Below are 23,919 nucleotides of genomic sequence, written 5' to 3' on the forward strand. Positions count from 1 at the left end.
AAAAGTGTCATTTGTATGCCCCCTCTCCACTCCCTCTCTCATGAATACCAGTCAAGTATACTTGGTAAATACCTGTAGGTTGTTGGCAGCCTGGTGGTTATGAGATGAACGTATCTGAAGGATTGAAAAGGTATCCTGCAGGCATTGGGAGCCACCGATTGGTTGAAACCCGACGCTCCTAGAGATGACCTGGACACTTCTGCACAGTTATAAAAGCGGGGATAGCCTATATCAGACCCAAAGCGGGGGAACTTGAGCCCTTGGGGAGCTGTGTGGGTGGTTGAACATGACACAGTATTCTTCAACCAAGGCAAGGGGGGCGGGCTTGATTAAAATTTTAGGTTTGGTACCGACGGGAGTAAGTGGTCAACTTTTCGATGACTTGTCGAACCAGTGCATCGGATACCGGCTACAATGCAGCAGATTGCAGTGCGCGGTGCTCCTGAATGGCCTCTCTGTGCGACCTACGCCGTGTGTGACAGGATCACCACCGCGGTGTTTGTTGTGACAAACCCTAATGGAACATCAGTTGGTCGCAATACACTAGAAGTTGATGAGAGTACCAAGCTTAAGGTCGAAATAAAGTTGTCCCGTCTAACTTGGCGAAGGGTTGGGGATCTTTCGGTTGCTGTGGACGGATAAATTCTTATCTGCCGAGATTGCAAGCTTCCACTTTGGCTTCCATTGTGATTTTTCCGGACAAAGAGCGTTGTGCGGCTCAACAACACGAGAGCACATGCCGTATCGAAGCTTCTTGTCACTGGAACAAGAGGCGAGTTGGGGTCCCCGAGTTGGACTGTTTGTTGTCTTGACTAGCGGCGCCGCCCGTCGGGGGAGCCGTCTAGGCCGCTTGGCCACTTGGCCGCGTTAGTATGTACATAGCTAGCATCGAAATGGAACAAAAGCTGCCCTTCTTTTCTCCCATATCTTGACCGCCTTCTGGGCTTCCAAAAATGGGTTCCACGGCCGGTTCCATTCCATAGTATGTATCGGAGTCCGTTGTGGAGAATAACTCGGGAATCCAACCCCTCAGTCAGTCAGTCGTGCCGCTGGGACTTTTTCTTACCCCACTTGTTGTTTTCGCCGAGGCCAGCATAAGAACCGAGGGCGGCCAAGGCGGCGGCAGCATTGTGAAGGACAGATTCGACGATGAAGGGATTTTGAGGCACAGCACAGGTTACAGTAATCACTTGTTGGACTGCCAGCCCGGATGCGCACGTCAGACACCCTTTTTGCACGGACGTGTATGGTTTTTGGAGTAACTACCCAAAATCAGCGCGCCAAAGGCGGATTTAGGCTGGGGTGGTGTGGTGGGTGCCAAGAAGTGCGTTCCTCTTGCAGATTCGGACCCACATTTCCGGATCTACCCAGGTCGAGTGCTTTCGACCAATCATGGACACACGTGGGCGGTCTCGACCTCGTGAATGGCAATCCACCACAAAGCGAACAAGTCCAGACGCCGCGAAACACACTCAGCTGCAGTGGCTGCCAGCACCCCCCCAGCGACACACCAGGCACGTTGGACAAGCAGCGAGCTAATCTGCAGGCTGTTGATCCGAACCGCATTCGACCGCATTCGCTCCCACGCTGAACGCACGAAAATGATGCAGCCAAGAAGATCCTGCAGCCTGGGGCAAAGAGGGCACGTGGGGGGAATGGCACGGAGAAGACGAGTGACGGTCCAAAAACCGACTCCGTCCGCCGTCGCCGCCGCCCGCAGTCCGCATGGCTCCATCGCGGTTGGCCGGCGAGGATGGCAAAGTCAACAAAGTCAACATGCCATGCCTGTGTCTGCTTCGTCTGGGCGCGGCAGAAGGGGGAAGGAGGGCACGAGGGCATCCTCAGACGACAGGTCTGGGCATCGTCACGACCATTGGAAAAAAGAATGAAAAGCAAAGGTGTCGTGTGTCTGACTGCCTCTTCGGCGGGCGTTCCTCCTTTCTATCTTTTCTTGGCATCTTGGCTTCGTCTATGTGCTATCCACAGTTCGGCCGTGCATTAACGACATCGAGGAGGTCCCGGTTGAGCTGGACTCGCTGGAGACGGAGCCCTCTGGAGTCAAAGCTCAAAAGAATCCGTGAGGGATCCATCGCGGGAAGTCAGGGCGGCCGGGCGGTCGGTCGGTCGGTTGGTCGGTCGGCCAACGTCGGAGCGTCGGTGTCGCGTGTTGTCTGTCGTGTGCTCTGTGTGCATATCACCAAACTCCCGTCTGCCTGGTGGCGGACCCCGATACCACTTGGCGGTCGTGTTGCCAATGACCCGCACAGGCGGACGCCGATGCGGCTTGAAAAAGCTGCGACGTCCTTGATTGGCTGCCAAGGCGGTCTGTTTTTGAGGCGGCAAAGCTTGACAGAGCTTGACCTCGCTCTGCCCTACCAGACCTATGTACCAAGACATCCTGTTCCACGGTCTTACCCGCGTTCTGTTTCAACCAGAATCACTGAATTCTTCCAAGTCTTCCACGCTGGAAACAAGGAAGCCTCGGCACAGGCATCAAGTTTCGGGCATATGTCTTAGAACACCACCGCTTCATGCCGTGCCCTCGCTGCGTCACTGTTTCCGGAAATGCGTTGCGCAATAATGAATGATATCAGCGTTAGACTGTAACACGTGGGCGCACCGAGCGAGCAGTGTCCGTCGCTGCCTGTTCCTGTGCGTTGTTGATCCATCTCCTCCGAACTCTTTTACTTTCTAGCGGGAGCCTTTGACATTGCGATCCTCTCATCCGTCAAGGGTTCCGTCACAAGGAAACCCAACTTTGACGGTACCGAATGTGAGATGAACAAGACTGACCGTTTCACAAAATCTACACCTCCAGACATGTAGCTTTTTTTTTTTTATCTTTATTTTTCTTTTTTATAGGAAGCTCGTAGTCAAGACCCTGTATATCCATTGGTTTCTTGGGGGACCGGCATCCTTTGCTATGATGCCATCAAATCCGATGCATACACTAGATGCAGGGGGGCAAGTAACGCGAAAAAAAAAAAAAAAATATCAAAAAAAAAAAAAAAAGGCCGGAAGCGCACGGGGAAACCATTGTCAGCGGTCAGGGTCGTCTGCAACTCCAGTCTCCAATGAGTTCGACTGCTCCATGGAGCCCCGTTCCCCCACAGATTTTGGTGCCGTTGGAATTGGAAATTGAGAGGAAAAATTCCCAACATCTGCCAATGACAGTGCTCGATTCGACCACGACCTGATCTGGTCCGTACAGGGCCATGCCTTCGGGTGTTCGGCGTGGAGTCGCTTGTAACTGCCCCCCTGTCCTTCGATCCGTCGAGGTAGCTGTACCCCTCTTGCATGCTGAATAATGGTGCAGAAACAGGTACCGCTACCCCTCCACTCTTCTTCAGCCACCTTATCCCAAACTAGAAAGAGACGGCTGGTATCCCAGCACCATCCCCAAGCTCTTCCATCCTATCCTGCCATAAGAACTGGCGACAGGTACGGGCGTTGTGGCCATCGAGTCTCATAACCATACTTTTTTCTCCAGCGGTCTTGTCCTTCTCTTCCTTCATCATCATCATCTGATCTGATCTCCAGAATCAACACGCCTGCTGTGCTGTTGGTCTAGGGATCTTGAGCAAGAGGACAACCCTCCCCCGTATCTCCTTGATGCCATCCAAGGACCTACCTACCTACCAAAGGGGAGCCAACCTTACACCTACTCAAAGATATCTTTCTTGATCCATCTCGCCGTCCTATACATCTCTTTTTCTTCTTTATATACCCCGCCCACATACAAAACAACCACTTCAAGTCTCCAACATGGATGACGACGTAATGCGTCCCGACACTCACCACGACCCTACACCGGGTCTGATCCCCGTGCCTCACGGCCCGGCCACCGGTGACGAGGCTCTTCAACTTCCCTTCGGCCACACGCCTGATCCCGACCACGAGAAGGCCATCTTCGGCTACCTCACACAACCTGACGACATCTACACAAAAGACGGCACCTACTGGGCCGACCTGCCCTTGCGCGAGAGGATAGCCTTCGTCAACAAGGTCCAGAATGAGGAGGCGAAGCAGGAGCTCAAGGCCATCGGTCGGATGATGAAGAAGGACCCTCTCAGCCCCGTCTCGTGGTACTTCCGCAACGCCGTCCTTCCCGGTGCCGGTCTTGGTCTCGAGGGCTACGTCCTCTTCAGTATCGGCAACATCGAGCCTCTCTTCAAAGCCACCTGGCCGCAATGCTGGGGCCACAATGCTACCGAGTGCAGCAGCAACTGGATCGCTGCCGTAACATATCTCGAGGTTATCGGTATTATGGTTGGCCAGCTAGTCGTTGGTGTTATTGGTGATTGGATTGGTCGCCGCTGGGGTCTCATTCAGGATGCCGCTATCATGTTTGTCGGTTTGCTCATGCTCACGGCTTCTTGGGGTTTGACCCTCCAGGGCTGGGTCATCTGCTATGCTTGGTCTCTCTTCTTCTACGGCAAGTTTCTCCTAAAGGCACAACAAAGTCGCATTACGTGCAAAGCTAACACATTTTGCCTGCAGGTTTCGGTGTCGGTGGAGAATATCCCATTACTGCTACCTCCTCTATGGAGAACTCTGTCGCGTCCGGAAAGCTTTCCACGAGAAACGACCGTCTTCACCGTGGCCGCAAGGTTACCACCGCCTTCTTGATGCAGGGTTGGGGTCAGCTTATCAACCAGGCCCTCCTCATTATCCTCCTCCTCATCTTCCATGCCGGTAGCGGATCCCCGCCCTATGGCCTCGCCACTGTCCAGTGGACATTCAGATTGTCGTTCGCCATTCCCGCCGTCGGTACCCTTTGGCTCGTCTACTACAGAACCTACAAGATGCCCCACGCCAGTCGACAGCTTATTGCCGCCAAGAAGAAGACCAACGTTACCGGTTACGATTTTGATTCCCTTGCCATGACCACCAGGCACTTTGGAGGCCGTCTCCTTGCCACGGCTGGTTGCTGGTTCTGCAACGATGTCTTCTTCTACGGAAACAAGCTCTTCCAGGCTCAATTCATCGCCGTCATCAGCGGCGGCTCGAGCTCTGTCTTGACCGGCTGGATTTGGAACTTGTACAACGTCATCATCTCTCTTGTCGGTTATTACTTGGCCTCGCTCCTCATGGACAACCGCTTCTATGGCCGCAAGATGATGCAGCAAGTCGGTTTCCTCATGTGCTTCATCATGTTCGTCGTTCCCGCCTTCAAGTTGGAATACTACACCAGCCCCGCCGGTATCAAGTCGTTCCAGGCCATGTACTTCCTCTCCAGCTTCTTCAACCAGTTCGGCCCCAACAGCGTCACCTTCCTCGTTGCCGGTGAGGTCTTCCCCACCCCCATCCGCGCCTCCGCCCACGGCTTCAGCGCCTGCTGCGGCAAGGCTGGTGCGCTTCTCGCCTCCGTTCTCTACAACTACATCGATACCCAGACCAAGTTCTACGTCGTTCCCTGGTTCGGTCTCGCCGGCATGATCCTCACCTGGCTGTTCCTCCCCGACACCACCGGTCTTGACCTTAAGGAGCAAGAGCGCCGGTGGAGCTACATCCGCGCCGGCAAGCCCGAAGACTACCACGGCATCGCCATCCACCCCATGCACCTTTCCCTCTGGGAGCGCCTCCGCGGCGTTGGCAAGCACTACAACCCCGAGCTCGACCACAAGCAGAAGATCGAGGACATGCGTGAGGAGTGGGCCGGCAAGGAGCGCATGCGCCGCGAGAAGGAGGTCAATGGCCAGAACTCCATGGGCGACGATCTCGAGGTGGATGACTTCAACGATCAAGTCCACCACTACTTCCGCAACACCACCGACCAGGGCATGTTCGTCAACGACGGCTCTGCCGGTCCCAGCACCCACTCGAGGTCGAGGAACAACAGCGAGCCCCCCTTCGCTTCGGGAGCGAACTCGAAGGAGGTCACGCAGGAGAAGATCCGCCCCGACAGCCCTTCGACCACACAGACCCCGTCATCGACGCGGCCTGTAAGTGAGAAGGAGCAATAAGCAAGAGTTTGGGATGTGGTGGGTTTGGCTGTTTTATACTTTGCATCGGGATGTGTACACAAAAATTCGAAATGTTAATGATGGGGGAAATGAGAACTGCGCAATGATTCGGAACAAAAAAGAAGAAGAGAAGGAGTCGAATGAAAACACAGAGCTGGGCCGGACATGGATATGAAGAAGTCCTGGGGATAGTGACTCGATGGGATGGATGAAGTTTTTCCTCCTGTTCTTTTTAGGCGGGCAAGGCGGGCGAGCCTAACTTTTTAGCATTCAACTGGCGTATTTTTAATGTATCATGATACCCTCCAATGCAAACGATGTTGGATAACTTTTTGCTTCCTATTCCCTCGTAATCTGCATGCACGTGAAAGGGAATTGGTTCGGGGAAGGTTGGGACAATACAGCAGAGTTGATGAGATGAACAGCTCGTTCAACTCAGGTTGAATACTTTGGTAGATTTGACAAAACAGTGACCAGATAGATAGTCGATTGATTGATCAATGATTGAAAACGCCTGTCAAGGAGGGCTTTGCTCGATATCGAACGGTTCATCGTTTTTGATTTTCAAGACGGCTCTGATACCCAAAAGTATTCTCAGGTATGCATGCCTCTTCCGGCGCGCGCATTTGCTCACCCTGGTTACAGTGTTCAACCTTCAACTTTCTACAACCGATATTCAGGATTGAGGATCGTGTTATCAAGATATCCAAAACTCACTTGACAGGTATGTCCAAAAATCGCCGAGCCAAACTCACTGCCATGACAATGACATGGTATCCAAAACATCCAAAACATCACCAAGACGCCCCCATCTCTAACACTTCACTGCCAATCTTCCCCGCCCGTCTTGCCTCACCACCCGATACCATCTCCCCCCCCTCCCATACCACCTGCCGCATTACTTTCGTAACCCTTCCAGATTCTTTCTCATCCAGCTCTACCATTACCCATTCCCCTCCAATCCATACATGGCACAGACGACATCCCAATCCCAAACCGCACTCGGCTCTACATCCTTCAGATCCCGAATCCAATCCACATACAGCTCCACTGTCTTCTTGGCCTCCAGCTCGAACCTCTCTCCTCCACACAGCGTATCCTTGATCTTGGTCAGAATCGGCACCTTGTTGCTCAGAACCAAATGCAGAAGAACCAAGATCCCAAAGAAATTCTGCGTGAAGAAGAAGGGGCAGGGCACGAACCGCTTTTGCAGAGACGCGGGGGACATGGCAATGGGCCACTTGAGCGAGGCCTTGAGACACTCGGCGGCGCCGATGGCGTCTTCTTGCATCATGGCGTCCGGGTGGTGCAGGGCTTTGTAGAGAAAAGGGCGGTGGATGAGATACTTGGCGTAGTAGTAGCGGGAGCGGAGCAGGGCTACCTGCACGTCGTGGGCATACGGATAGCGGATAGGAGGGGCGTCGAGGTCGGCCGTGAACATTTGTGGTTGAGGCACTGGTTGATGTTGGGGACCAAGACCGGAGTTGAGAATCGGCTGTTGGTGGGACATCGGGGGGGAGCGAAGGCCGGAAGCTGTGACATTGGCTAAGGCTTGTGGCATGACGCCGCTTCCGGTCATGGAGGCCCTGCTAACGCCCGGGCTGACGGAGCTCATGAACGTGGTGCCTGCTTGGGGAGTTGGAAGCATGGGAGAGACAGCCGGGGTGCTGTTCGTGGTCGTAGTCGCCGTTGCTGTCGTGACGGGGCTGTAGATACTTGGGCCATTGTAGGCGGTTGCGCTCGACGGAAAGGCCCCGGGTGTGTCTTCTTGCCATTGTAGGTTAGAGGGAAGGTAGCTACGCCAGCGCTCGAGATCCGTTGCCATATGTCGGATCCTATTTGGGGTGCTGCTAGTGCTGGGAGCAGTGGTGTTGTATGGTGCTGCAGAGGATGCGCGTTAGCGAGTGTTGGGCAAGAGAATCGAGTGGTCAAGGAGAAGAAAGGTGCTTACATCGACTGAGCGTCCCGTGAAATTCCACAAGCAGCCTCCTAAGAGCTATCTGAGACGCAAAGTGCTCTTGGTATTGTGTCTCTTGATTGCTGACATAATCGTAGTCTGTGAAGCTGGTACTGAAGTCGGGGAGGCTGACTACGTTTTCCATCTTCTCGAGGCCCGTAAGTGGGAACCCTAGCTCAAGGTTGAGACAACTGGCAAAAACCGATTAGATTGAGTTGGCATTATCAGGGCATATCTGGTACACACGTTTCCATGACGGCACAATGCCAAAATGCTCTTCTGAGCAAGTCTGCTTGTGGAGAAGAGAGCACCTCTGGGTTACTGCCATGCTTTAGTTTGCATACTGGACAAATTGGGAGGGATATTGTTGTCTTACATCATGATCAATGATTGGCAAGCCAAAGAGGCTTCTCTAATCATTTTCCAAAAACCCTGCGATTGTTAGTACATGATCACCAAAGCGACAGGTAAAATCTGCACGAACCAAGGCAGCAGATATATAGGGGTAACATACCATGGGATATGAGCAGGTTGCGCAATAGGTACTGTGTGTATTCTTGTGATTAGAAAAAGGGACCACAGGTTCTCAGAACAACGTGCTTACCTAGCTAACGTGTATGCCTGTACCATCTCGAGGCTCGTCTCGGCAACACTAAAGCCCAAACGTTTCCTCGCTTCGTTGAACAGCGTGATGCCAGGTGGGTGACTTTTGGAACCTCCCCTCATACCGCTCGGCCGCCCTCCGTGAACATTGATGGGTGCGCCCCTATAGTTACCTAGAGCAACCTCGCCTAGAGCAAAGACGAGAAAGGCAATGGTAGACTGTAGTTTGTGATCGACTCCGTTCTTGAACAAAGTCGGAAGTGTTTGAGTTAAAAAGGTATGGCGGTCCAAGATAGGATGCAGGAGGCTAATGGTGTCAAAGTAAGCCTTGCTCAACGTTTGCATAATGTCCCAGTCCAATCCAAAGGCTGATATTGGGGCCGAGACAGGCCCAAGATTGTAGTTTTCGCCAGTTTGCACGCTTATGGGTATAGTGTGGTCCATTGGGAGATGAGCACCAAGTGCCATGGCTGGACCGTCCGTCGCAACCGACTTGAGGTTACGGGTAGGGCATTTGGGCTGAATGGTCGTCAGGTGGCCTTGTATTGCCGGCCACGCCAGCATCTGATGCACAGCAGACACATATTGATAGTGATCCTCGGTGAGCGAAGCAATATTGGGGAGCGCATGAGGTCCCCCATTAGACAGTCCTTCTGGCGAGTGGTGGTGTGCTACGGCAGGATGTACTCCATGGATGCCGACGGAATGCCCAGTGGAAGTGGTGAGAGGGGGAGGAGGGGCGAGGTGAGTTGCCGTTGTCGTGGAGTTTGTGTTGGGATGACATGTGGCCACTAAATGGTCCATGCGCCAACTCAAGTGGTCAATCTTGTTCTCGAGGACATTGAGAACATCTAGGACCTTGAGCCTATCCAGGATTTCTAGCAGCGTCTTGTCCTTCCTAGAGTCCGTGTTAGATGGAGTCATTTCAGGAGGCGTAAGGCGTAGACTTACTTTGTAGGCTGTGGTTCCCTGTAGTGACACTCGACATTGAATTTCTGGCAAGTGCCGCACTTTGGTCTTTGCTCGTCACATTTCTGCTTGCGAGCCCTGCAGGTATCGCAGGCCTGAGCGGCGATAGCACCGCGCTCTTTCCTCAGACTTGTGCCTGGCAAAGACGGTGGGAGAACTGTGCCATTTGAGGAGGCAGGCGAGCTTGTCTGGACGGGGTAAGCCGCAAAGTCGCTCATTTTAGGGACTACCTGTAATCGCTGCACCCGACCTAGCAAGGAACCGGGTGGTCGTGCCCGTCCTGTCCCGAGTCCGAGTCGTGCCGGCGTTTCTGATCAGGTGACGGTTGAATTACTGGTTCCAGTTTGCAAGACACCAGAAGCGAGCAAAAGGGGGTGGTTAGGAAGACCGCCACAAACCCCAGCAAGACACACAGCCCTAAACTCTCTCTGAGTGGTATTCTCTCGGCTACAGCCCTTTGCCGTGGCCCTTGACAGCCTATAAGGTGGGTGTGTGGACTTTGAGGGGGGTACGAGGCTGTCTAGATCTGTTGGTAAGAACACAGTTGCGGAATCGGCCCGGGTTTTCCTGTTTGGGAGCTGTAGCTACCTAGACGGAACAAAGAATTTGTGAGCAAATCGGCGATGAAGTGCAGCGAAGATGGTGCGGGAAGACGGAGCTGTAAGGTAGTAAAGTGCAGTTAAAGTGCTAATGTACCTAAACCTGACATTACTATGGTGCACAAACTGGGACAGGACTGGAACAGTTGGGTACATGGAAGGGAACAGCTTGAGAAATCAAGACCAGTAACAGCGGCAGCAAGATGACAGCTTGAGGGCCACAAGACCACTTTGTGGGGAGTTCATTGGAAAGGCTAGAAGTGCTTACTGGTTCCATGGCTGTGACGAGACCCTGTGTCGTCGGGCATGGTGGGAACAGATGGGGGGAGAGGAGGGGCACTGGCCAGGAACACGCAATGTGGAAATGGGCATCATCGCGACGAGAAGATCCCGGGCCTTTTTGGGTTGCAATGGAAGGAACCCGGGGGAAGGGGCGAAGGGACAAAGCTGAAGGCACTACAGCCAGCTGAGTGGTTGCGGGCCCGGACCGTTCCAAGTGCAAGTCCAGTAGTAGAATCGAAAGAAGCGCCAGATTGTCGGTCGACTCTGGCAGGGACCTGAAGGGGTAACTTGAAGTGACGGGACTGCAGTGAGTTGAACTGTCGCAGCCTGCCGATATCGTCGACGAGAACTTGTAAAGGTTAGGTATGTATGGTGGCAGTCGACGTCATTGTACAGAGGAAAAGGGTCCGTACCTACTAATTGGCGGAAGCACAGATCATCTCCGCCAACCAGCCCTCAGTCATCCCAGTCCTCCTTCCTGAAAGAGCGCTCCAGTTGCATCATGCCTTGGCAGCAATCAAATGACCCTCAAATGACCCCCAAATGTCCTCCTCCTTGCCTCGCTATCACTCTGTGATTTGTGCTTCATCCATTACTAGTAGTTCCCGACGCGGGGCTGCGTCCCTCGCGGATGGATGCTCACTGTTCCGCCGTATCAATCGACGTTCACTTCGTTGTGATCCTTATGCTAGGGTCGTGGGTTTTGCCAGATTTGGCCTATCTCCAGTGTCGCAGGGCTCGATTGAAGAGCCTCAAAAATCCAGGCACGCTGACACTTAACTAAAACCGACTAATCAATACTGACCTGCTCTTGCAGCGCAGATAACAAACCCAGAAGGAAAGAGACGGAAATTATCATCAAAGGAAAGCACGAAGTTTGTTACCTAGACTAGAGGTAGGTTCCCCTGGGCATCAGGCTCCAGATTCTTGAGAAAACCATTTCATAGAAGGAAGGAAGGAATGACGTTGAGGGCTCCAGCCTGCTTACATCAGCAACTCATGGACGCTAGCCAAGATAGGCAAAGTGCAATCAGACAATTACCCCACATTTAGTACTGTAGTGCAGAGAAGCCACAAACACCCCTAACCCACATATGAATCTCCTTGGCTGCAACCTCTTGCTTGAACCGCATCCTCTTCCAAGAAAATCGGGAGTGCCTGCCGAAGTCCCTTCTTCTACGTTATACAATAAAGCTCCTATCGTCAGTACGCTGGTACTTAGTATACGCTATCAACGGGGGTTATTCAGTGCCCGCCCACTGGCCAAGTTGAGTCCGGATCATCTGGCTGGCTGTTGTTCCGGACGGGAGTTCAATGCTCATGCGCTTCCCTTGCCAGTTGCCAACATGAACTGACCCAACACGTCGATGGGTCCTGCGAAGTAGGCGGAAGTAGATCAGTCGGGTTGCAATCTCACAACCCCACAACCAACGGATTCGAACATCATCCATTGGCTTCCAACCGGCACCTGTCCTTTACGGTAATTGCGACGCTTCTGTTTGGCCACTTGAGTGATGAGGCTTTCTTTCTGCCTTATTACAGGAATCAAATGCCTGATTGTTGTTCAGAGATATCATGGTGAATCCTGAGCAGGAAACAGATGTGGTTTAACCAAACAAAACATGCATTCTTATATATGCACACGATCCAGCACTTCCAAACTATCATCTAGAGACGCAACCATGGTGATATAAAAGATCACCCCATTGACGTATTAGACACTCCGCCCCCTTCAAGACTCTGTGAGCGCGGAATCTTACGAGATATGTAGCAGTGGGAGTGGGAGTTTATCGGTTCAGACCGATATTCACATAATGTTCTTCGACTCTCACACCTCATGTTTAAGTATGTTGTTGTGAATTACAACAATTTCCCCTTGGTAATATATATACTAGATCTCTGTAGAGGAATGATCCAAGGTTGGCCCTGTATTACAGTGAGCAGAACCCAGTTTTTGTACTGTGGCTTCAAGGTATACTACAATCTTACAACTACACTCTTTGTGTTCGGCTAGATTTCGAGGATTACTAACCAGTCGTCAACTCACATTACATACTCTGATTCCATACATCTAATAAAAGCACATACACAACACCACGACTTCTTACAGCGTAGCACCAATGAACACGAAACAGTAAAGAGCTTTCAGGAAGAAACCTTATCTTGCGTCATTACCATGCATTACTGTACAGAGAGTACAGCTGCGGGTCATGTACGGCAATGCAAAGTCTCCTCAACAGCGTCTACACAGTACAGCGGCTCCGAACCCCATCTTTGTCAAATGTCTCTCGTCGGTTGGAGTATCTGCCTTGTGCGTTCTATGAACCGGTGGTCGGATAATCATCAATCTCTTAGTGCCAAGCCAACGGGCCACTCTTTTCGCAACTTTCATCAAGACCTCCGGGCCGTCGGATCAGCCCTCTTATCAAACTCGATTAGGCGGCGGCTTTTGCACTGATTGGTCGATTCCCTTATTCCCTTGGTTTGCATGGCCCGTGAGTGTTTCCTCTTATCTTATCGATTGCCTTACCAACCTAACAACCTTACCCAAGAAACCTCCCCAAGTACGTACCTGTCTTTTTGGCAGAGAGACGAAAGAGGGAAAGAGCACAAACGATGAACCTCTCCTGTCCTTCACATTTTGTCATCCACGCTTTCTCTTCTGTATCTTGAATATATGGCACATCCTTCATTTGTGACATGGGATCGTGGCCGTCCCTTAGTACTCCCGGTTCATTACCAAGATCATTCTCTCCCTAGACGGGGCCGGCAATGTTCAGGTTGATCGGCATGCCAAAAGCGCGCCTCAGTCTGATACACACGCTTTTTTCTCTTTGAATCATCATCAAGTCCAGAAGCTGGGAGCTCTGAAACTTTGAGCCAAGCCCATGATCGTATCAAGTTCGGAGGATGGTTGACTTCTGCTGAGTCCCTGTTCATCATCACTTGCTTGGTCTTTCAGTGTGATGAGCTTCCCCTTTCTAATCAACCGTGTCGGCTATCAACTACACCACTTGCTCTTTGGTCGTTTGCTCAGTGTCTTCAGTCAAACACATCTAGTGTCCTGTAATCCCTTTGTCATGGGAAACCATGTGCCAAGACCACCTTCATGGAGCATCAACATTGTGGAAGTCATGTTTGATCGTCACATCCGTCCTATAAATACTCATACAAAATCCCCATGGAATTTCTTTTGATTTGATACTAGACTGCACGGAAGTTTCGCCCGTTCAACACCATCGTTATTTCATAACTAACCGTCTTCGAGTTTTGTCCTCCAAGCTCCTCTTGATGGTGATGCCCTCACCGATTTCTGGGAATGGTTCATCACATTTGTCTCTCCTGCGCCTACAGACATGATAGAAGAAGATGAGCGCGCGGTCAGTTGCGACTACTTTTATAATTATAGGCGTCTCGGTGGGAGTGTCTCTGATCGTTTTCAAACTCTGAACCCAGTCAGACAAGAAGCGGGCGTTGACCCAATTCCTATATTCTTCATACAAACCCCCAGATGTCGTCTTTGTGCATTTCGTCAGTTTCTGGTTGCTGGGTTCGGCATCATTAAGTCTCCCTCGACAACATCAAGTCCTGTCTTGTTGGATTCTTGATCTACAGGTATTGAACTTGAGCAAGATCAGCGAACTTAGCTATCGAGACACGCGGGGTTTGCTGCATACGTACAATACCCTACTGTTCCACCCAGCGTTTCGTTTATCTCCATCATGCACGGAACTATCCCGTTCGGTGGTCACTTCTACTTCCGTTCACTAGCCAACGGCCGCTTCTCTCATAACTTGGACCTTGATGTCTTGCCCTTCACCAGTCTTTGGTTCGTACTCATCCCATTGCCGGCGAATGAGACAGCCTTGAGAGATATAACTTTCCAAACCTTGGGTCTCATCAACCTTGGAATCTCCTTCAGGTGAAGGACATGGTCCACCTAGATCTTCGTAATTATTGCCGAGAGTGCCCTTGGAATCTCGCTGACGGGATTAGAGTATTCCGAGCCGATACCAGTACAGTGATGGAATTTTCAGACCGCAGAACTGAAACTTGTTCCATCACCTTCATCAGTTACGTTAGTGGCTTAAGCGCCCACCATGCACTAATTTCCTGATCAGAAGCACCTCCAGCTGTTCAGTTGCCACTCGAAATTTTTGCACATTGGGGAATGCCCGAGAGTCTTCTACCCAATACATGCAGGGCGCAGCATGCATCAGGGCGTGGGCAGTGACTAGATTTACTGCACGAGAAAGCGTGTTTTACTCGTATTGTGGAAACTTGGTCATGCATAACGGCATATAAGTCCCTGACCTGAACGCATGGCAGGGCAGTAAGGCTAAACCAGGCTGAAGAAAAAAGTTCAAAAAAGTCACTTTGGGTTCATTTTGAAGCAGATGCAGAGGCAAGCCATTTCTTCATTATCAATAACACAAAACCCGCATTACGGATTGGACTGCATACGATGAGAAAACAAACATGGCCTTGCAAGGTTTCCAAAAGAAACATGAATGTCATGTACCTCTACACAGGTTGAACCCCTGCCGCAGATACTCGAGCCACAGGGTCTTCGGTATCCAGATAATAAGGCATGGTCTTCAAGCAGCCGACTGCAACATTTGTGAGAAAACAAGGTTTCTGCAGCATTATGTAGCTTCTTGCCCACTTCACCAAGTTTCCCGACTTTCAACGATATCCTGCCTTCGTGGCCTTTTCAAATGGCTCTGTAGCTAGTATAAGAACTCCCTCCCTCCCCCCTCTCTCTCCCGATCTATTGCCCGTTGTATTCTTCCATCATCATCATAACAATCCAGACCTCCTGCCATCGCTTTCAGTCTCACCACCAAAGACACAGAGTTTCTTCTTGCCTATCTCACGAACATCCGAGAACTTTGCAAAGCATCAATCCTCTACACGAACAGCTGCAGCATCACAAAATGGCACCCAGCTACAACTCAAAGGCGAACCCCAACAGCTACAAGTCGATGGGAAGACGGCCCACCAATTTCAAGAAGAACCTCTTTGTATCTCCTGAGGAGCAAGCCGCAGTCGACGAGTTCCACGCCTTTTATGCGAAGTTGGACATGGAGGAAAAGGTATGATCACTGATATGACCAAGCAAAGGTACAAAATGTTTGATCTGTTACTTACTCGGATTTCAGAACAACAAGAAGTCGCCTACCCAACCAGCCGACCATGACACGCCCAAGGCAAAGATGGAGAATCCGCTCCCTCCTGGAGCCAAGGGGCTAGCTTCCTCACGTTGGGCTAAGAAAGAGGACGACATCAAGCCGTTGCCTACCCCACAAGCTTTACCTACCCCACAAGCAGCGAGTCACCACATGGAAGAAGACAAAAAGCCGCTGCTTCTCAGTAACACCAAGGGGCCTGCTCATGCTCGCTTTGCCAAGAAGAAAGGGTACAACTCAATTTCGCCCGAGGAGCAAGCCGCAGTGGATGACTTTCATGCCTTCTATACGAAATTGGACTTGGAGGAAAAGGTATGATACAAATAACGCCCGGAGTGCGAATGTTTTGTTTTGGAATCATCAAGACTGACCTAGATTTCAGAACAACAAGAAATCGCCTTACCAACCAGCCGATCATGACACGCCCAGGGCAAAGATGGAGAACCCGCTTCCTCCCGGAGCTAAGGGGCTAGCCTCCTCACGTTGGGCTAAGAAAGAGGAAGAGGACCCGAAGCCGCAGTTTCCTGAGCCAACTAAGAACCCGAAGCCGCAGTTTCCCGAGACAACCAAGGGGCTTTCTAATTCTCGATTTCCCAAGAAGCCTTCTGGTCAGAGAAACGGAAAGGCTACTTACACCAAGAAGTGGGAGTTCACTCCCGAGGAGGACGCCGCCGTGAAGGCGTTCTTTGCTGAATCATCGGAGGACAAAGAGCAGAAGGTATAGTCACTGCCCGAAAACTATCCGATGTCTACCCCATGTTATCTGAAAGACTTGCTTACTGACTGGGATCTCAGGGAAACGGCGAATCTGTTTACCAACCAGCCGATCACGACACACCCAAGGCAAAGATGGAGAACCCGCTCCCTCCCGGAGCTAAGGGGCTAGCCTCCTCACGCTGGGCTAGAAAGGAAGACACAGTTTTTGCCCCTTCGACGACATGGACCTCAAATGCTTGATTACGACGCCGCGAAGCAGTGAGAAAATCAGGAAAGAAATGAGAAGGGACGGGACCTTTGGATGGGAGATATGCCAGATTCTGCAGATGATCAAGGACGCAGAAGGAGGGCGGAGGACAAGGAGGACATTAAGGGGAAGATATGTAGCGAGGATTATGGCAAGAGCGAGTTTGTGCTTCGGCAGGAAGGAAGTCATGATCAGGTAGTGCAAGGTTAATGAATGGAATCAATGGTTCTTGCTTGCCATTTTTCTTTAGACATTGAATTGTCTGCCCGCTTTTACAATTGTTCATTAGGTAGGCTGCTTCGGCTTCTGGTGACATTTTCATCAGAAATTCTGAATCAGTCATATATAATTCTGTCGCTTTCTTTCAATGGTCAAACCCCATACCCTTCATTACCAGTTTGGTTGGTTTTTTTTTTCAAAAAAAAACTTCGCTCACTAAAGCCAAGCCCTCCTGAGGCCCGAGGCTGTAGACATGACATTTGAGACATCACTATTGTTCAAGAGGCCAAATAAGTAACCGAACCAGAGACCACTTGGCGGAACAGATATAACCTTCCTTCGTTTCTTCGTTCAGCCAGAACATAGTCTTGTGGTTCGGATTTACCCTTCACCAATCTTGAGGAGGTACTCGTCAAGTGAACCTGGAATCAACCGGCCCTGCTCCACTTTACCTTGTCTCTCAGAATCTTACAGATTTGCTGATGATTCCGGAGTGCACAACCTTGAGCAAACCTTTTGCCTTGTTGTCACCCTTCACCACCTCGTTACTCTTCACGGAGGAGGGCGGGGGAATATCTTCCAGGGCCTCTCCAGAACCCTATACAAGCGCACCAGATCTTCCGCATTCCTATCTTCTTTAATCACGGAACACATTCATTTATCTCTAACCATCCTGCAGCTTTCAAAGCACCAAAACGGCGACCGACCACACTATCAACCCCTCTTCATGAGCAGTATAGCTAAACTGATACTGCAACAATTAAAGATGGCCTCCAACGACAACCGTAAGAAGCTTTTCAACAAGAAGAAGAGTAAATGCACTTACAATAACAAGTACGGTTGGACTCCTGGGGAGGACGCAGCGGTGGAAGCTTTCTTTGCTGAATCCCCGAAGAATGAGGGAAGTCACTACGACATCTAGTGTCTAGTATACATTGTTCTTCCGCATATGTAATTTTGCTCCGTATACTATATCATATAAGGTTTTCTTTCCCCGTGATTACTTGGGCGACCCAGCTACCGCGCCTCATCACCCGACCGGACTGAACCCCCAAGAGTCGAGATGGAAGAGTCAGGATAAAATCGCCAAACCCTTCAATGTTTTCGAACCTGACCGAGAGTGAATGGGCTTTTGTCGAGTGAAGGGCCTCGAGTGTCCTATGCACCAAGGTTTCCGATGAATACCGGTCCTGTCCGTTTTCTTCCAGTCGCCCTTTATAGGTAACATCATCGATTCCTCTTTTCCATTCCTTCCTCTTCAAGTTTTCTTACAAAACTTCCATCACACCCAACACCATATCACGCAAACAACACAACCACATTCAAAATGTCTGGCTTCCCAAAGCGTAGCGCCGCTTTCAACCCGCATGCTTATCGCAGCCAGGCTGCGTATGATGCTCACAAAAATTCCCTCAATTCTACAAACCGGAAACCGACCGACGAGCCAAAGCCGACCGGTCCATTTGACCGCAACGCCTACCGCAGTCAGGAGGCCTTGGTTGCGCCCCAGAACACTTTGCGCGGCGACACCCATCCACCCAAGAAGCAATCCTTCGACATGCCGAGGAGCAACAACTCGTTCATCCCTCACGGTTACCGCAGCCAGGCCGGGCATCGTTCGAACAAGAATAATCTACGCGCCGGCAACAATCACCTCAAGCAGCAGTTCCAAAAGAAACGTCCCGCCAAGCCGGGAAAGGGCTCCAGAACCCAGAGCGGTGCTGAAGGACCGCACTGCATGTCCGACGCCGAAGTGCGCGAGTGGTTCCGCCAGGCTGATATTGAGTACGAAAACAAGAAGAAGGTGTGCAGCTTAACGTACAATACCTACCAGAACAGTTTCACTGACAATGCGATTGTACAGGCTGGGTATATTAAGGATTACGTCCCGGCGGGAGGCCACGCTCCGGATTTCAGCGCCTTTCGGGCCAAGTTTCCCGCGTCCAACGTCATCGCACCTGGCATGAAAAACTCCCTGCATGCACCACTCGAGACTACCGAGTCTGCAAAACCATAAAGCCGGAAGTGATTGTAAGTACACTAATCCTCTAGCTGATACACTTGTCACCACAAGAATAAATGTGTTTTGCGGTGCGGACATCAGAATAATGATTCAGCCACATGCATCATTACCTTATTGAATGACAACTGAGGCAACAAAGACTAACTCGATGTTTTGCATAGGCTGGCCCCCACAAGGACTATGTCCCGCTAGGAGGCCATACTCCCAAATTTAGCTCTCTCATTCGCGACCATAGTCGCCCCCAACATATCACTGGCTTACACAGAGAATTCAGTGTATACTCACAAGCCGCCGAAGTTTGGTCCATTCAGGAAGGTTGTGGTGACTTTCTTTTGTGAAACTTAAGTTGAGGCGTAACATGATCGAGAAGCGGAACGGATTTAGCAAGAAGAACTCCGGCAGTGTTCTGTATTACACCGACGCCGCCACAGCGACTAGTTAAGATGTCACAAATGAGTTGACATATGAGGATATCATGACTAGAAAGGTGCCTGGCTTCTTTCATCAATGATGGATTCTGGAACTGCATATGAGATTTTTTGCTGAAAAATCAGCACTAGGCATCCATATATCTTGTTTCTCATCACCAACTCGAGCTTAGGAGATGTTGAAGCTTGTATGATTTTCTTTCTATTTCTTTTCATTTCTGTTCACTTTCTCCATGAAACTTGTGATAGGATTCCATGAAGTGTCCGCATAGTTTAGTTTTTTCAGGTAGTTTTGCATGCTGTATGTGCCATCACCCCTGACAGTCGTCGAGAGTCAAGGGTCGTATTCCAAATGCGTACACGATACTTGACTATATGTTTTCGTGTCATTACAAACCTTTTCAAATCCATAGATCTGTAGAACTGGCCAGCCTCTATATGCGTCATGACTTTGAGCGAAGACAAAACGCATTAGGATGCCGGAATGGATAGGCTAACGCTCATATCAGGTAATTTGGGGGGACTTGTACTTCACCAACCAGGGTTGAGATGAAAAAGGGTTGATGTAACAACTGCTATGCTCAAAACACCGGCAGCTTTTTGATCATCCTCAAGCATTGATGAGCGAAGGGAACTTAGTACGTACCTACACCTTGTCAATAGGTCGGTAAGTACTTGCCTTCTCCCCAATAGGAATCCACCTTCTCAACAGATACCAAGCCCCTTGACAAATCCTTTCCTTCCGTCTGAACTCGCAAAAGGGCAATTGCTTCTTCAATAGATACCGGCCTCCTCAATAGGTTTGCCTTTTCAATAGGGTAGAGGTACTAGGTACTTGCCTTCTCCATCGCCCTTACCTTCTATATAAACAACTCTTCCACCCCTTCATCTCGTATCTCTCTTCCTTCCTTCCTTCTCACATACTGTCATCTTCTCCCTTGCCTCAAACCAAAACGAAATCGCAAATTCGCAACCATGTCCGATTTCCCCACCTACATCAAGCCTTTCAACAAGAATGCGTACCGCAGCGCTGCTGCTTACAAGTCGCATCTCGAGACTCAGCGCACGAAAGCATCACCCATTCCTCACCATGCGCCCCGCACACTACCTCCAACACTTCGGATGGTCCCCCGATACAGGGCCCCGCGCGCACTGGAATCGCCCAAAATAATGACCGACGAAGAAGTCAGAGCTTGGTTCAGGGAAGCCGAGGAGGAGTACGAAGCCAAGAAAAAGGTATGTACGCCCAATATCACTTGATCGAAGTCTTAGCCCTCAAGCAGCCATCACTAACGTATTCGGTCGACAGGCCGGTTACTACGACGGCTACGTCCCTGCCGCTGGACCCAGCCGCGGCGTGCTGGCTGATACTACCAATGCGCTGTCGAAAAGAAGGACGGGAATGGAGAACTCAATGCACGCGCCCAAGAAACAGTCGATCATCTTGAACCCAGCTGCTAGACCCTACCGCGCCGTCCTGGCCAACCCCGCCAATTCGCTGCCGAAGAGAAAGACGGGACTGGAGACGTCCATGCATGCGCCGAAGAACTTCAAGTTGTCCATCGTCACAAACTGAGCCGACACATTGCTAGGTGTAGGCACTATTCTGGTCCTCAAACTACAAATGAATGGCGACAGCTTGAGCAAGATGCGAGGAGGAGTTGAGCCATGGGGGTTGAGTAAGAGGGGGGACACTATGCTTTCTCAGCAAAATTGCACGATTTTCTCAATGGTACAAGGATGTCGGTGCATTGGTCGGGATTTTTAGGTATTTCTGGTATGTGTTCACCTGGCCCAAGAGGATCTCAGGGATAGAAAGCCAGGCAAAGCCATGAACGTAGGATGTGATATGAAGTGGGTATAAATCGGGCTCTGAGAGATGTTGGCGATGGGGTGGAAGTTACAAAACCTCCGTATTGATGGTCTGCCGTTCAACCTTGAGGGAACAGACTAGACCTTGTTGCTTTCATAATCAATTCGCTCTTACCCATGAGTGACCGTTCCAATGTGATCGCTGAGTGACACTTGTCGTCAGTCATACTTGAGGCTGAAAAGTGGATCGAGTGCCGTCTATATTGTCCATCTTATGCATCCAGTCTTTTACGAAGCTTCCATCTGTGAGTCGTCACCCTGTTTGCTCTGTTTCTATGCTTCGCAGCCTAGCACCACTCCATCCTTTAAAGTTATCCTGATCATTCTTCGGCACCCGCGGTGTCTCCGTGCTTCTGACGTCAGGGAGTATTGGGAGGCTGCTGTGGAGAGTTGAGAGACATTTAACTAGGGCCCAGGTAGGTGGGAATGAGGGAGAAAAAAAAAAAAAAAAAAAAAAAAAAAAAAAAAAAAAAAAAAAAAAAAAAAAAAAAAAAAAAAAAAAAGAGGACAGAGCGCGCTTAATCCGGCTTCTCGGATCTACAATGACTGGGGAAGGGGTATCTTGCCTCGAAACACTGATATGGTTGACGGACAGAAATAAGGTTGATCAGCAAGCGTACATATAAGACTACATAACCAGCCAGCCAAATGACACCAGGGGTGGATGAAAAGAGACTAGTCGAAAACTCGGCATTCATGTATCTACATAGCTTAGTAGTGTAGGTATGTAGTGATGTCCATGGTTGCTCGGAGAGAGCTGAGCCTCCGTCTCTGTCACATATCGCCAGTCCAGCGAGACCAGGAACCCGCTTCAGCCCAAATGACAACTCACTTGTCGAGTGTGAGCCATGTGTTCAAATGACAATGCATGCAGCTCTGCAGAGCAGTGTGCATACGTATGACGTTGGAGTTACATACATCAAGGGGAGGTATGTAGTATAATGTATCAAGAGCCGAGGCGAAAATTGTGTTAGACGGATGTCAGTCTTCTTGAGCGACAAGGCAAGTCGTTCTGAAAAAAAGCCGCTAATGATGAAGGAGGGTCTTCAGGTGAATCGGAGCTCGCCACGTAAGGGTTCGGGGTAGCCAGATTGGATAAGGTACAGAACGGACGACATTTCGGGCTTAGAAGGCATCGTCATGCTTCTCTCCTCGGTCCTATGTTTCAAGGGGTGACTGGCTCGAGTATGTAAGGTGCTGACGGGACGTTGATAGGGGACATCGGCAGGGTTCCCCGGGTATTGGGTTCTGATGAGATACCATGGGTTGTTCTTTGTGTTGCCTGGTTTGTCTCCCGCATTTCCAGAAAAGGGGCTGATGAACATGAGAGGACAGCACGCGCCTCTTGGATGAATTCTTGGTGGTCGAGTTGCGGCCTCACCGTCGGGCAACAAAATGCAACCTGAACTCAACGGTTCGTCGTACCTACGAATGATCGTCACCCAGACGGCCGCCTTGTTGGATTTGATAGTCATTGATGGCGGCCTAAACAAATACTTTCGGAGCCAAGTCCATCTCTGATTTGCGAGCTGTGCGCGGAGCCTCATGTAACCACAACTTTGCAGAAGCTGAGAAACGTGAATTCCAGAGCACGGGGTGATAGGGTCGGGTCGGAGATAATTCATAGAATAGCCGACTGGTCAGCGATCACTGGAGGGGTTTTCGAGTGGCTTAATGGGTTGTCCCAACTGTGAAGGGCCGGGTTGGGAACCCCGCGGGGATGAACGACTTCCTCGTTTCACCCCCTGTCGAACACATGCATATATGGCGTAGCCTCCGCCAATTGCACAATCTGCGACAGCCACACCTGAGAATGATTCCTTTCGCCGGTGTTATTCTGACCTCGTCGTGGTAGCGAGTCGGTGTTCGAAGCCGAAGTCTGGTAGTCTTTTTGCGGGACACTTTTCGAGTAGCACAACAGAAAAGCTCTCGACGGATTTTCACCGACGAGGAGCCTGACAATAAGTGTTTGCTGGCGCCCGAGCCGAAATCGTCCTCGCAGGAACAACCTTCTTATTTCGGGAGTGGTACATAGCCACATGATGTGGTCTTGCTCGGGCGTTATAACACAGAGCGTGACATGAGTAGCGTAGGAGCGGAATGCCGGACTGTTGAGGGTGAACGTTAGGTAGACAACGGGATAGGCCGTAGAAAACATGGGGTATCCTCGGTTCGACCAGTGGCCATGAAGTGCTCCCCCTTCCTATGACAAGATTTCGGGAAGAAGAGGTCTTGTAAGCTAACACGCTATTCCTCATGTAAAGTGCCAAGACAATGCCTACGGGTACGGATTGTTCAGATTCGTCCTGCATGTGCTTGCAGACACTTGTCTTCCGAATATCTTCACTCTTTCCTATTGTGGTAATCCCGCTACAACCGGAACAAAAGTATAAACGACAAGGCAGAGTAAGGCCACAAGGTTTCGGAACCATGTCGCGACAACTGTGTTTCGTCATTGGGCAGCAACGCCAATATTGTGGTAGATTCTGAGAGCCCTAATTGCCCTGACAGTAGTTTGGAGGAAGCATCTTAGCCAGAGGGTAGGCGTCGTGAAAATTTGATTGGGGCGGCGCCAGGAATGTTGGCATACGTATATTGCGTACCACTCTTTCGTGCGCATCTTGCAGTACACCGCGTATCAGAACCATTGGGAAAGAAACCTGGCCAGCCCGCGCTTGGCGACTAACGCGATTACCCGTGTTGCGACCTTGCTATTTGAGGTTACTGTAGACAGTGCTTCGCGAACATGAACGGAGCTGAATGCGGATCACACGGCGAGTATCAACTCCATCGTGAGACACCAACTGGACGTCCAGACAACAGGTTGGGCACAGATTGGTCAACGCTC

The 23,919-nt window shown here is 50.7% G+C and overlaps 6 protein-coding genes across 6 annotated transcripts; 4 read left to right on the forward strand and 2 right to left on the reverse strand.

The window, feature by feature from the left end:
* Nucleotides 1-812: 812 nt before the first annotated feature.
* Nucleotides 813-1,735, reverse strand: NCU16409 (hypothetical protein; the record flags this gene model as incomplete). Its single annotated transcript, XM_011395094.1, has 3 exons — nucleotides 813-841; nucleotides 1,067-1,262; nucleotides 1,403-1,735. 3 exons carry the CDS (start codon nucleotides 1,733-1,735, stop codon nucleotides 813-815), a joined length of 558 nt encoding a protein of 185 aa, XP_011393396.1.
* Nucleotides 1,736-3,425: 1,690 nt separating this feature from the next.
* Nucleotides 3,426-6,310, forward strand: NCU07375 (MFS phosphate transporter). Its single transcript, XM_953775.2, has 2 exons — nucleotides 3,426-4,435; nucleotides 4,501-6,310. The coding sequence occupies exons 1-2, from the start codon at nucleotides 3,766-3,768 to the stop codon at nucleotides 5,964-5,966; spliced, it is 2,136 nt and encodes a 711-aa protein (XP_958868.2). The 5' UTR covers nucleotides 3,426-3,765; the 3' UTR covers nucleotides 5,967-6,310.
* Nucleotides 6,311-6,607: 297 nt separating this feature from the next.
* NCU07374 (hypothetical protein) lies at nucleotides 6,608-10,388 on the reverse strand. The gene is made up of 8 exons (XM_953774.2): nucleotides 10,363-10,388; nucleotides 9,478-10,083; nucleotides 8,528-9,424; nucleotides 8,438-8,468; nucleotides 8,300-8,355; nucleotides 8,170-8,244; nucleotides 7,918-8,114; nucleotides 6,608-7,847 (listed from the first exon to the last, which is right to left on the reverse strand). The coding sequence occupies exons 2-8, from the start codon at nucleotides 9,711-9,713 to the stop codon at nucleotides 6,910-6,912; spliced, it is 2,430 nt and encodes an 809-aa protein (XP_958867.2). The 5' UTR covers nucleotides 9,714-10,083; nucleotides 10,363-10,388; the 3' UTR covers nucleotides 6,608-6,909.
* Nucleotides 10,389-15,200: 4,812 nt separating this feature from the next.
* NCU07372 (hypothetical protein) lies at nucleotides 15,201-16,923 on the forward strand. Its single transcript, XM_953772.2, has 4 exons — nucleotides 15,201-15,472; nucleotides 15,539-15,877; nucleotides 15,948-16,283; nucleotides 16,361-16,923. Exons 1-4 carry the CDS (start codon nucleotides 15,314-15,316, stop codon nucleotides 16,520-16,522), a joined length of 996 nt encoding a protein of 331 aa, XP_958865.1. The 5' UTR covers nucleotides 15,201-15,313; the 3' UTR covers nucleotides 16,523-16,923.
* A 1,152-nt stretch (nucleotides 16,924-18,075) lies between these two features.
* On the forward strand, nucleotides 18,076-18,765 carry NCU07371 (hypothetical protein; the record flags this gene model as incomplete). Its single annotated transcript, XM_953771.1, has 2 exons — nucleotides 18,076-18,552; nucleotides 18,613-18,765. The coding sequence occupies 2 exons, from the start codon at nucleotides 18,076-18,078 to the stop codon at nucleotides 18,763-18,765; spliced, it is 630 nt and encodes a 209-aa protein (XP_958864.1).
* A 1,409-nt stretch (nucleotides 18,766-20,174) lies between these two features.
* On the forward strand, nucleotides 20,175-20,775 carry NCU07370 (hypothetical protein; the record flags this gene model as incomplete). Its single annotated transcript, XM_953770.1, has 2 exons — nucleotides 20,175-20,435; nucleotides 20,509-20,775. The coding sequence occupies 2 exons, from the start codon at nucleotides 20,175-20,177 to the stop codon at nucleotides 20,773-20,775; spliced, it is 528 nt and encodes a 175-aa protein (XP_958863.1).
* Nucleotides 20,776-23,919: the final 3,144 nt, after the last annotated feature.

Source organism: Neurospora crassa, linkage group I, assembly GCF_000182925.2.
Source record: "Neurospora crassa OR74A linkage group I, whole genome shotgun sequence".
Taxonomy (NCBI): Eukaryota; Fungi; Ascomycota; class Sordariomycetes; order Sordariales; family Sordariaceae; genus Neurospora; species Neurospora crassa.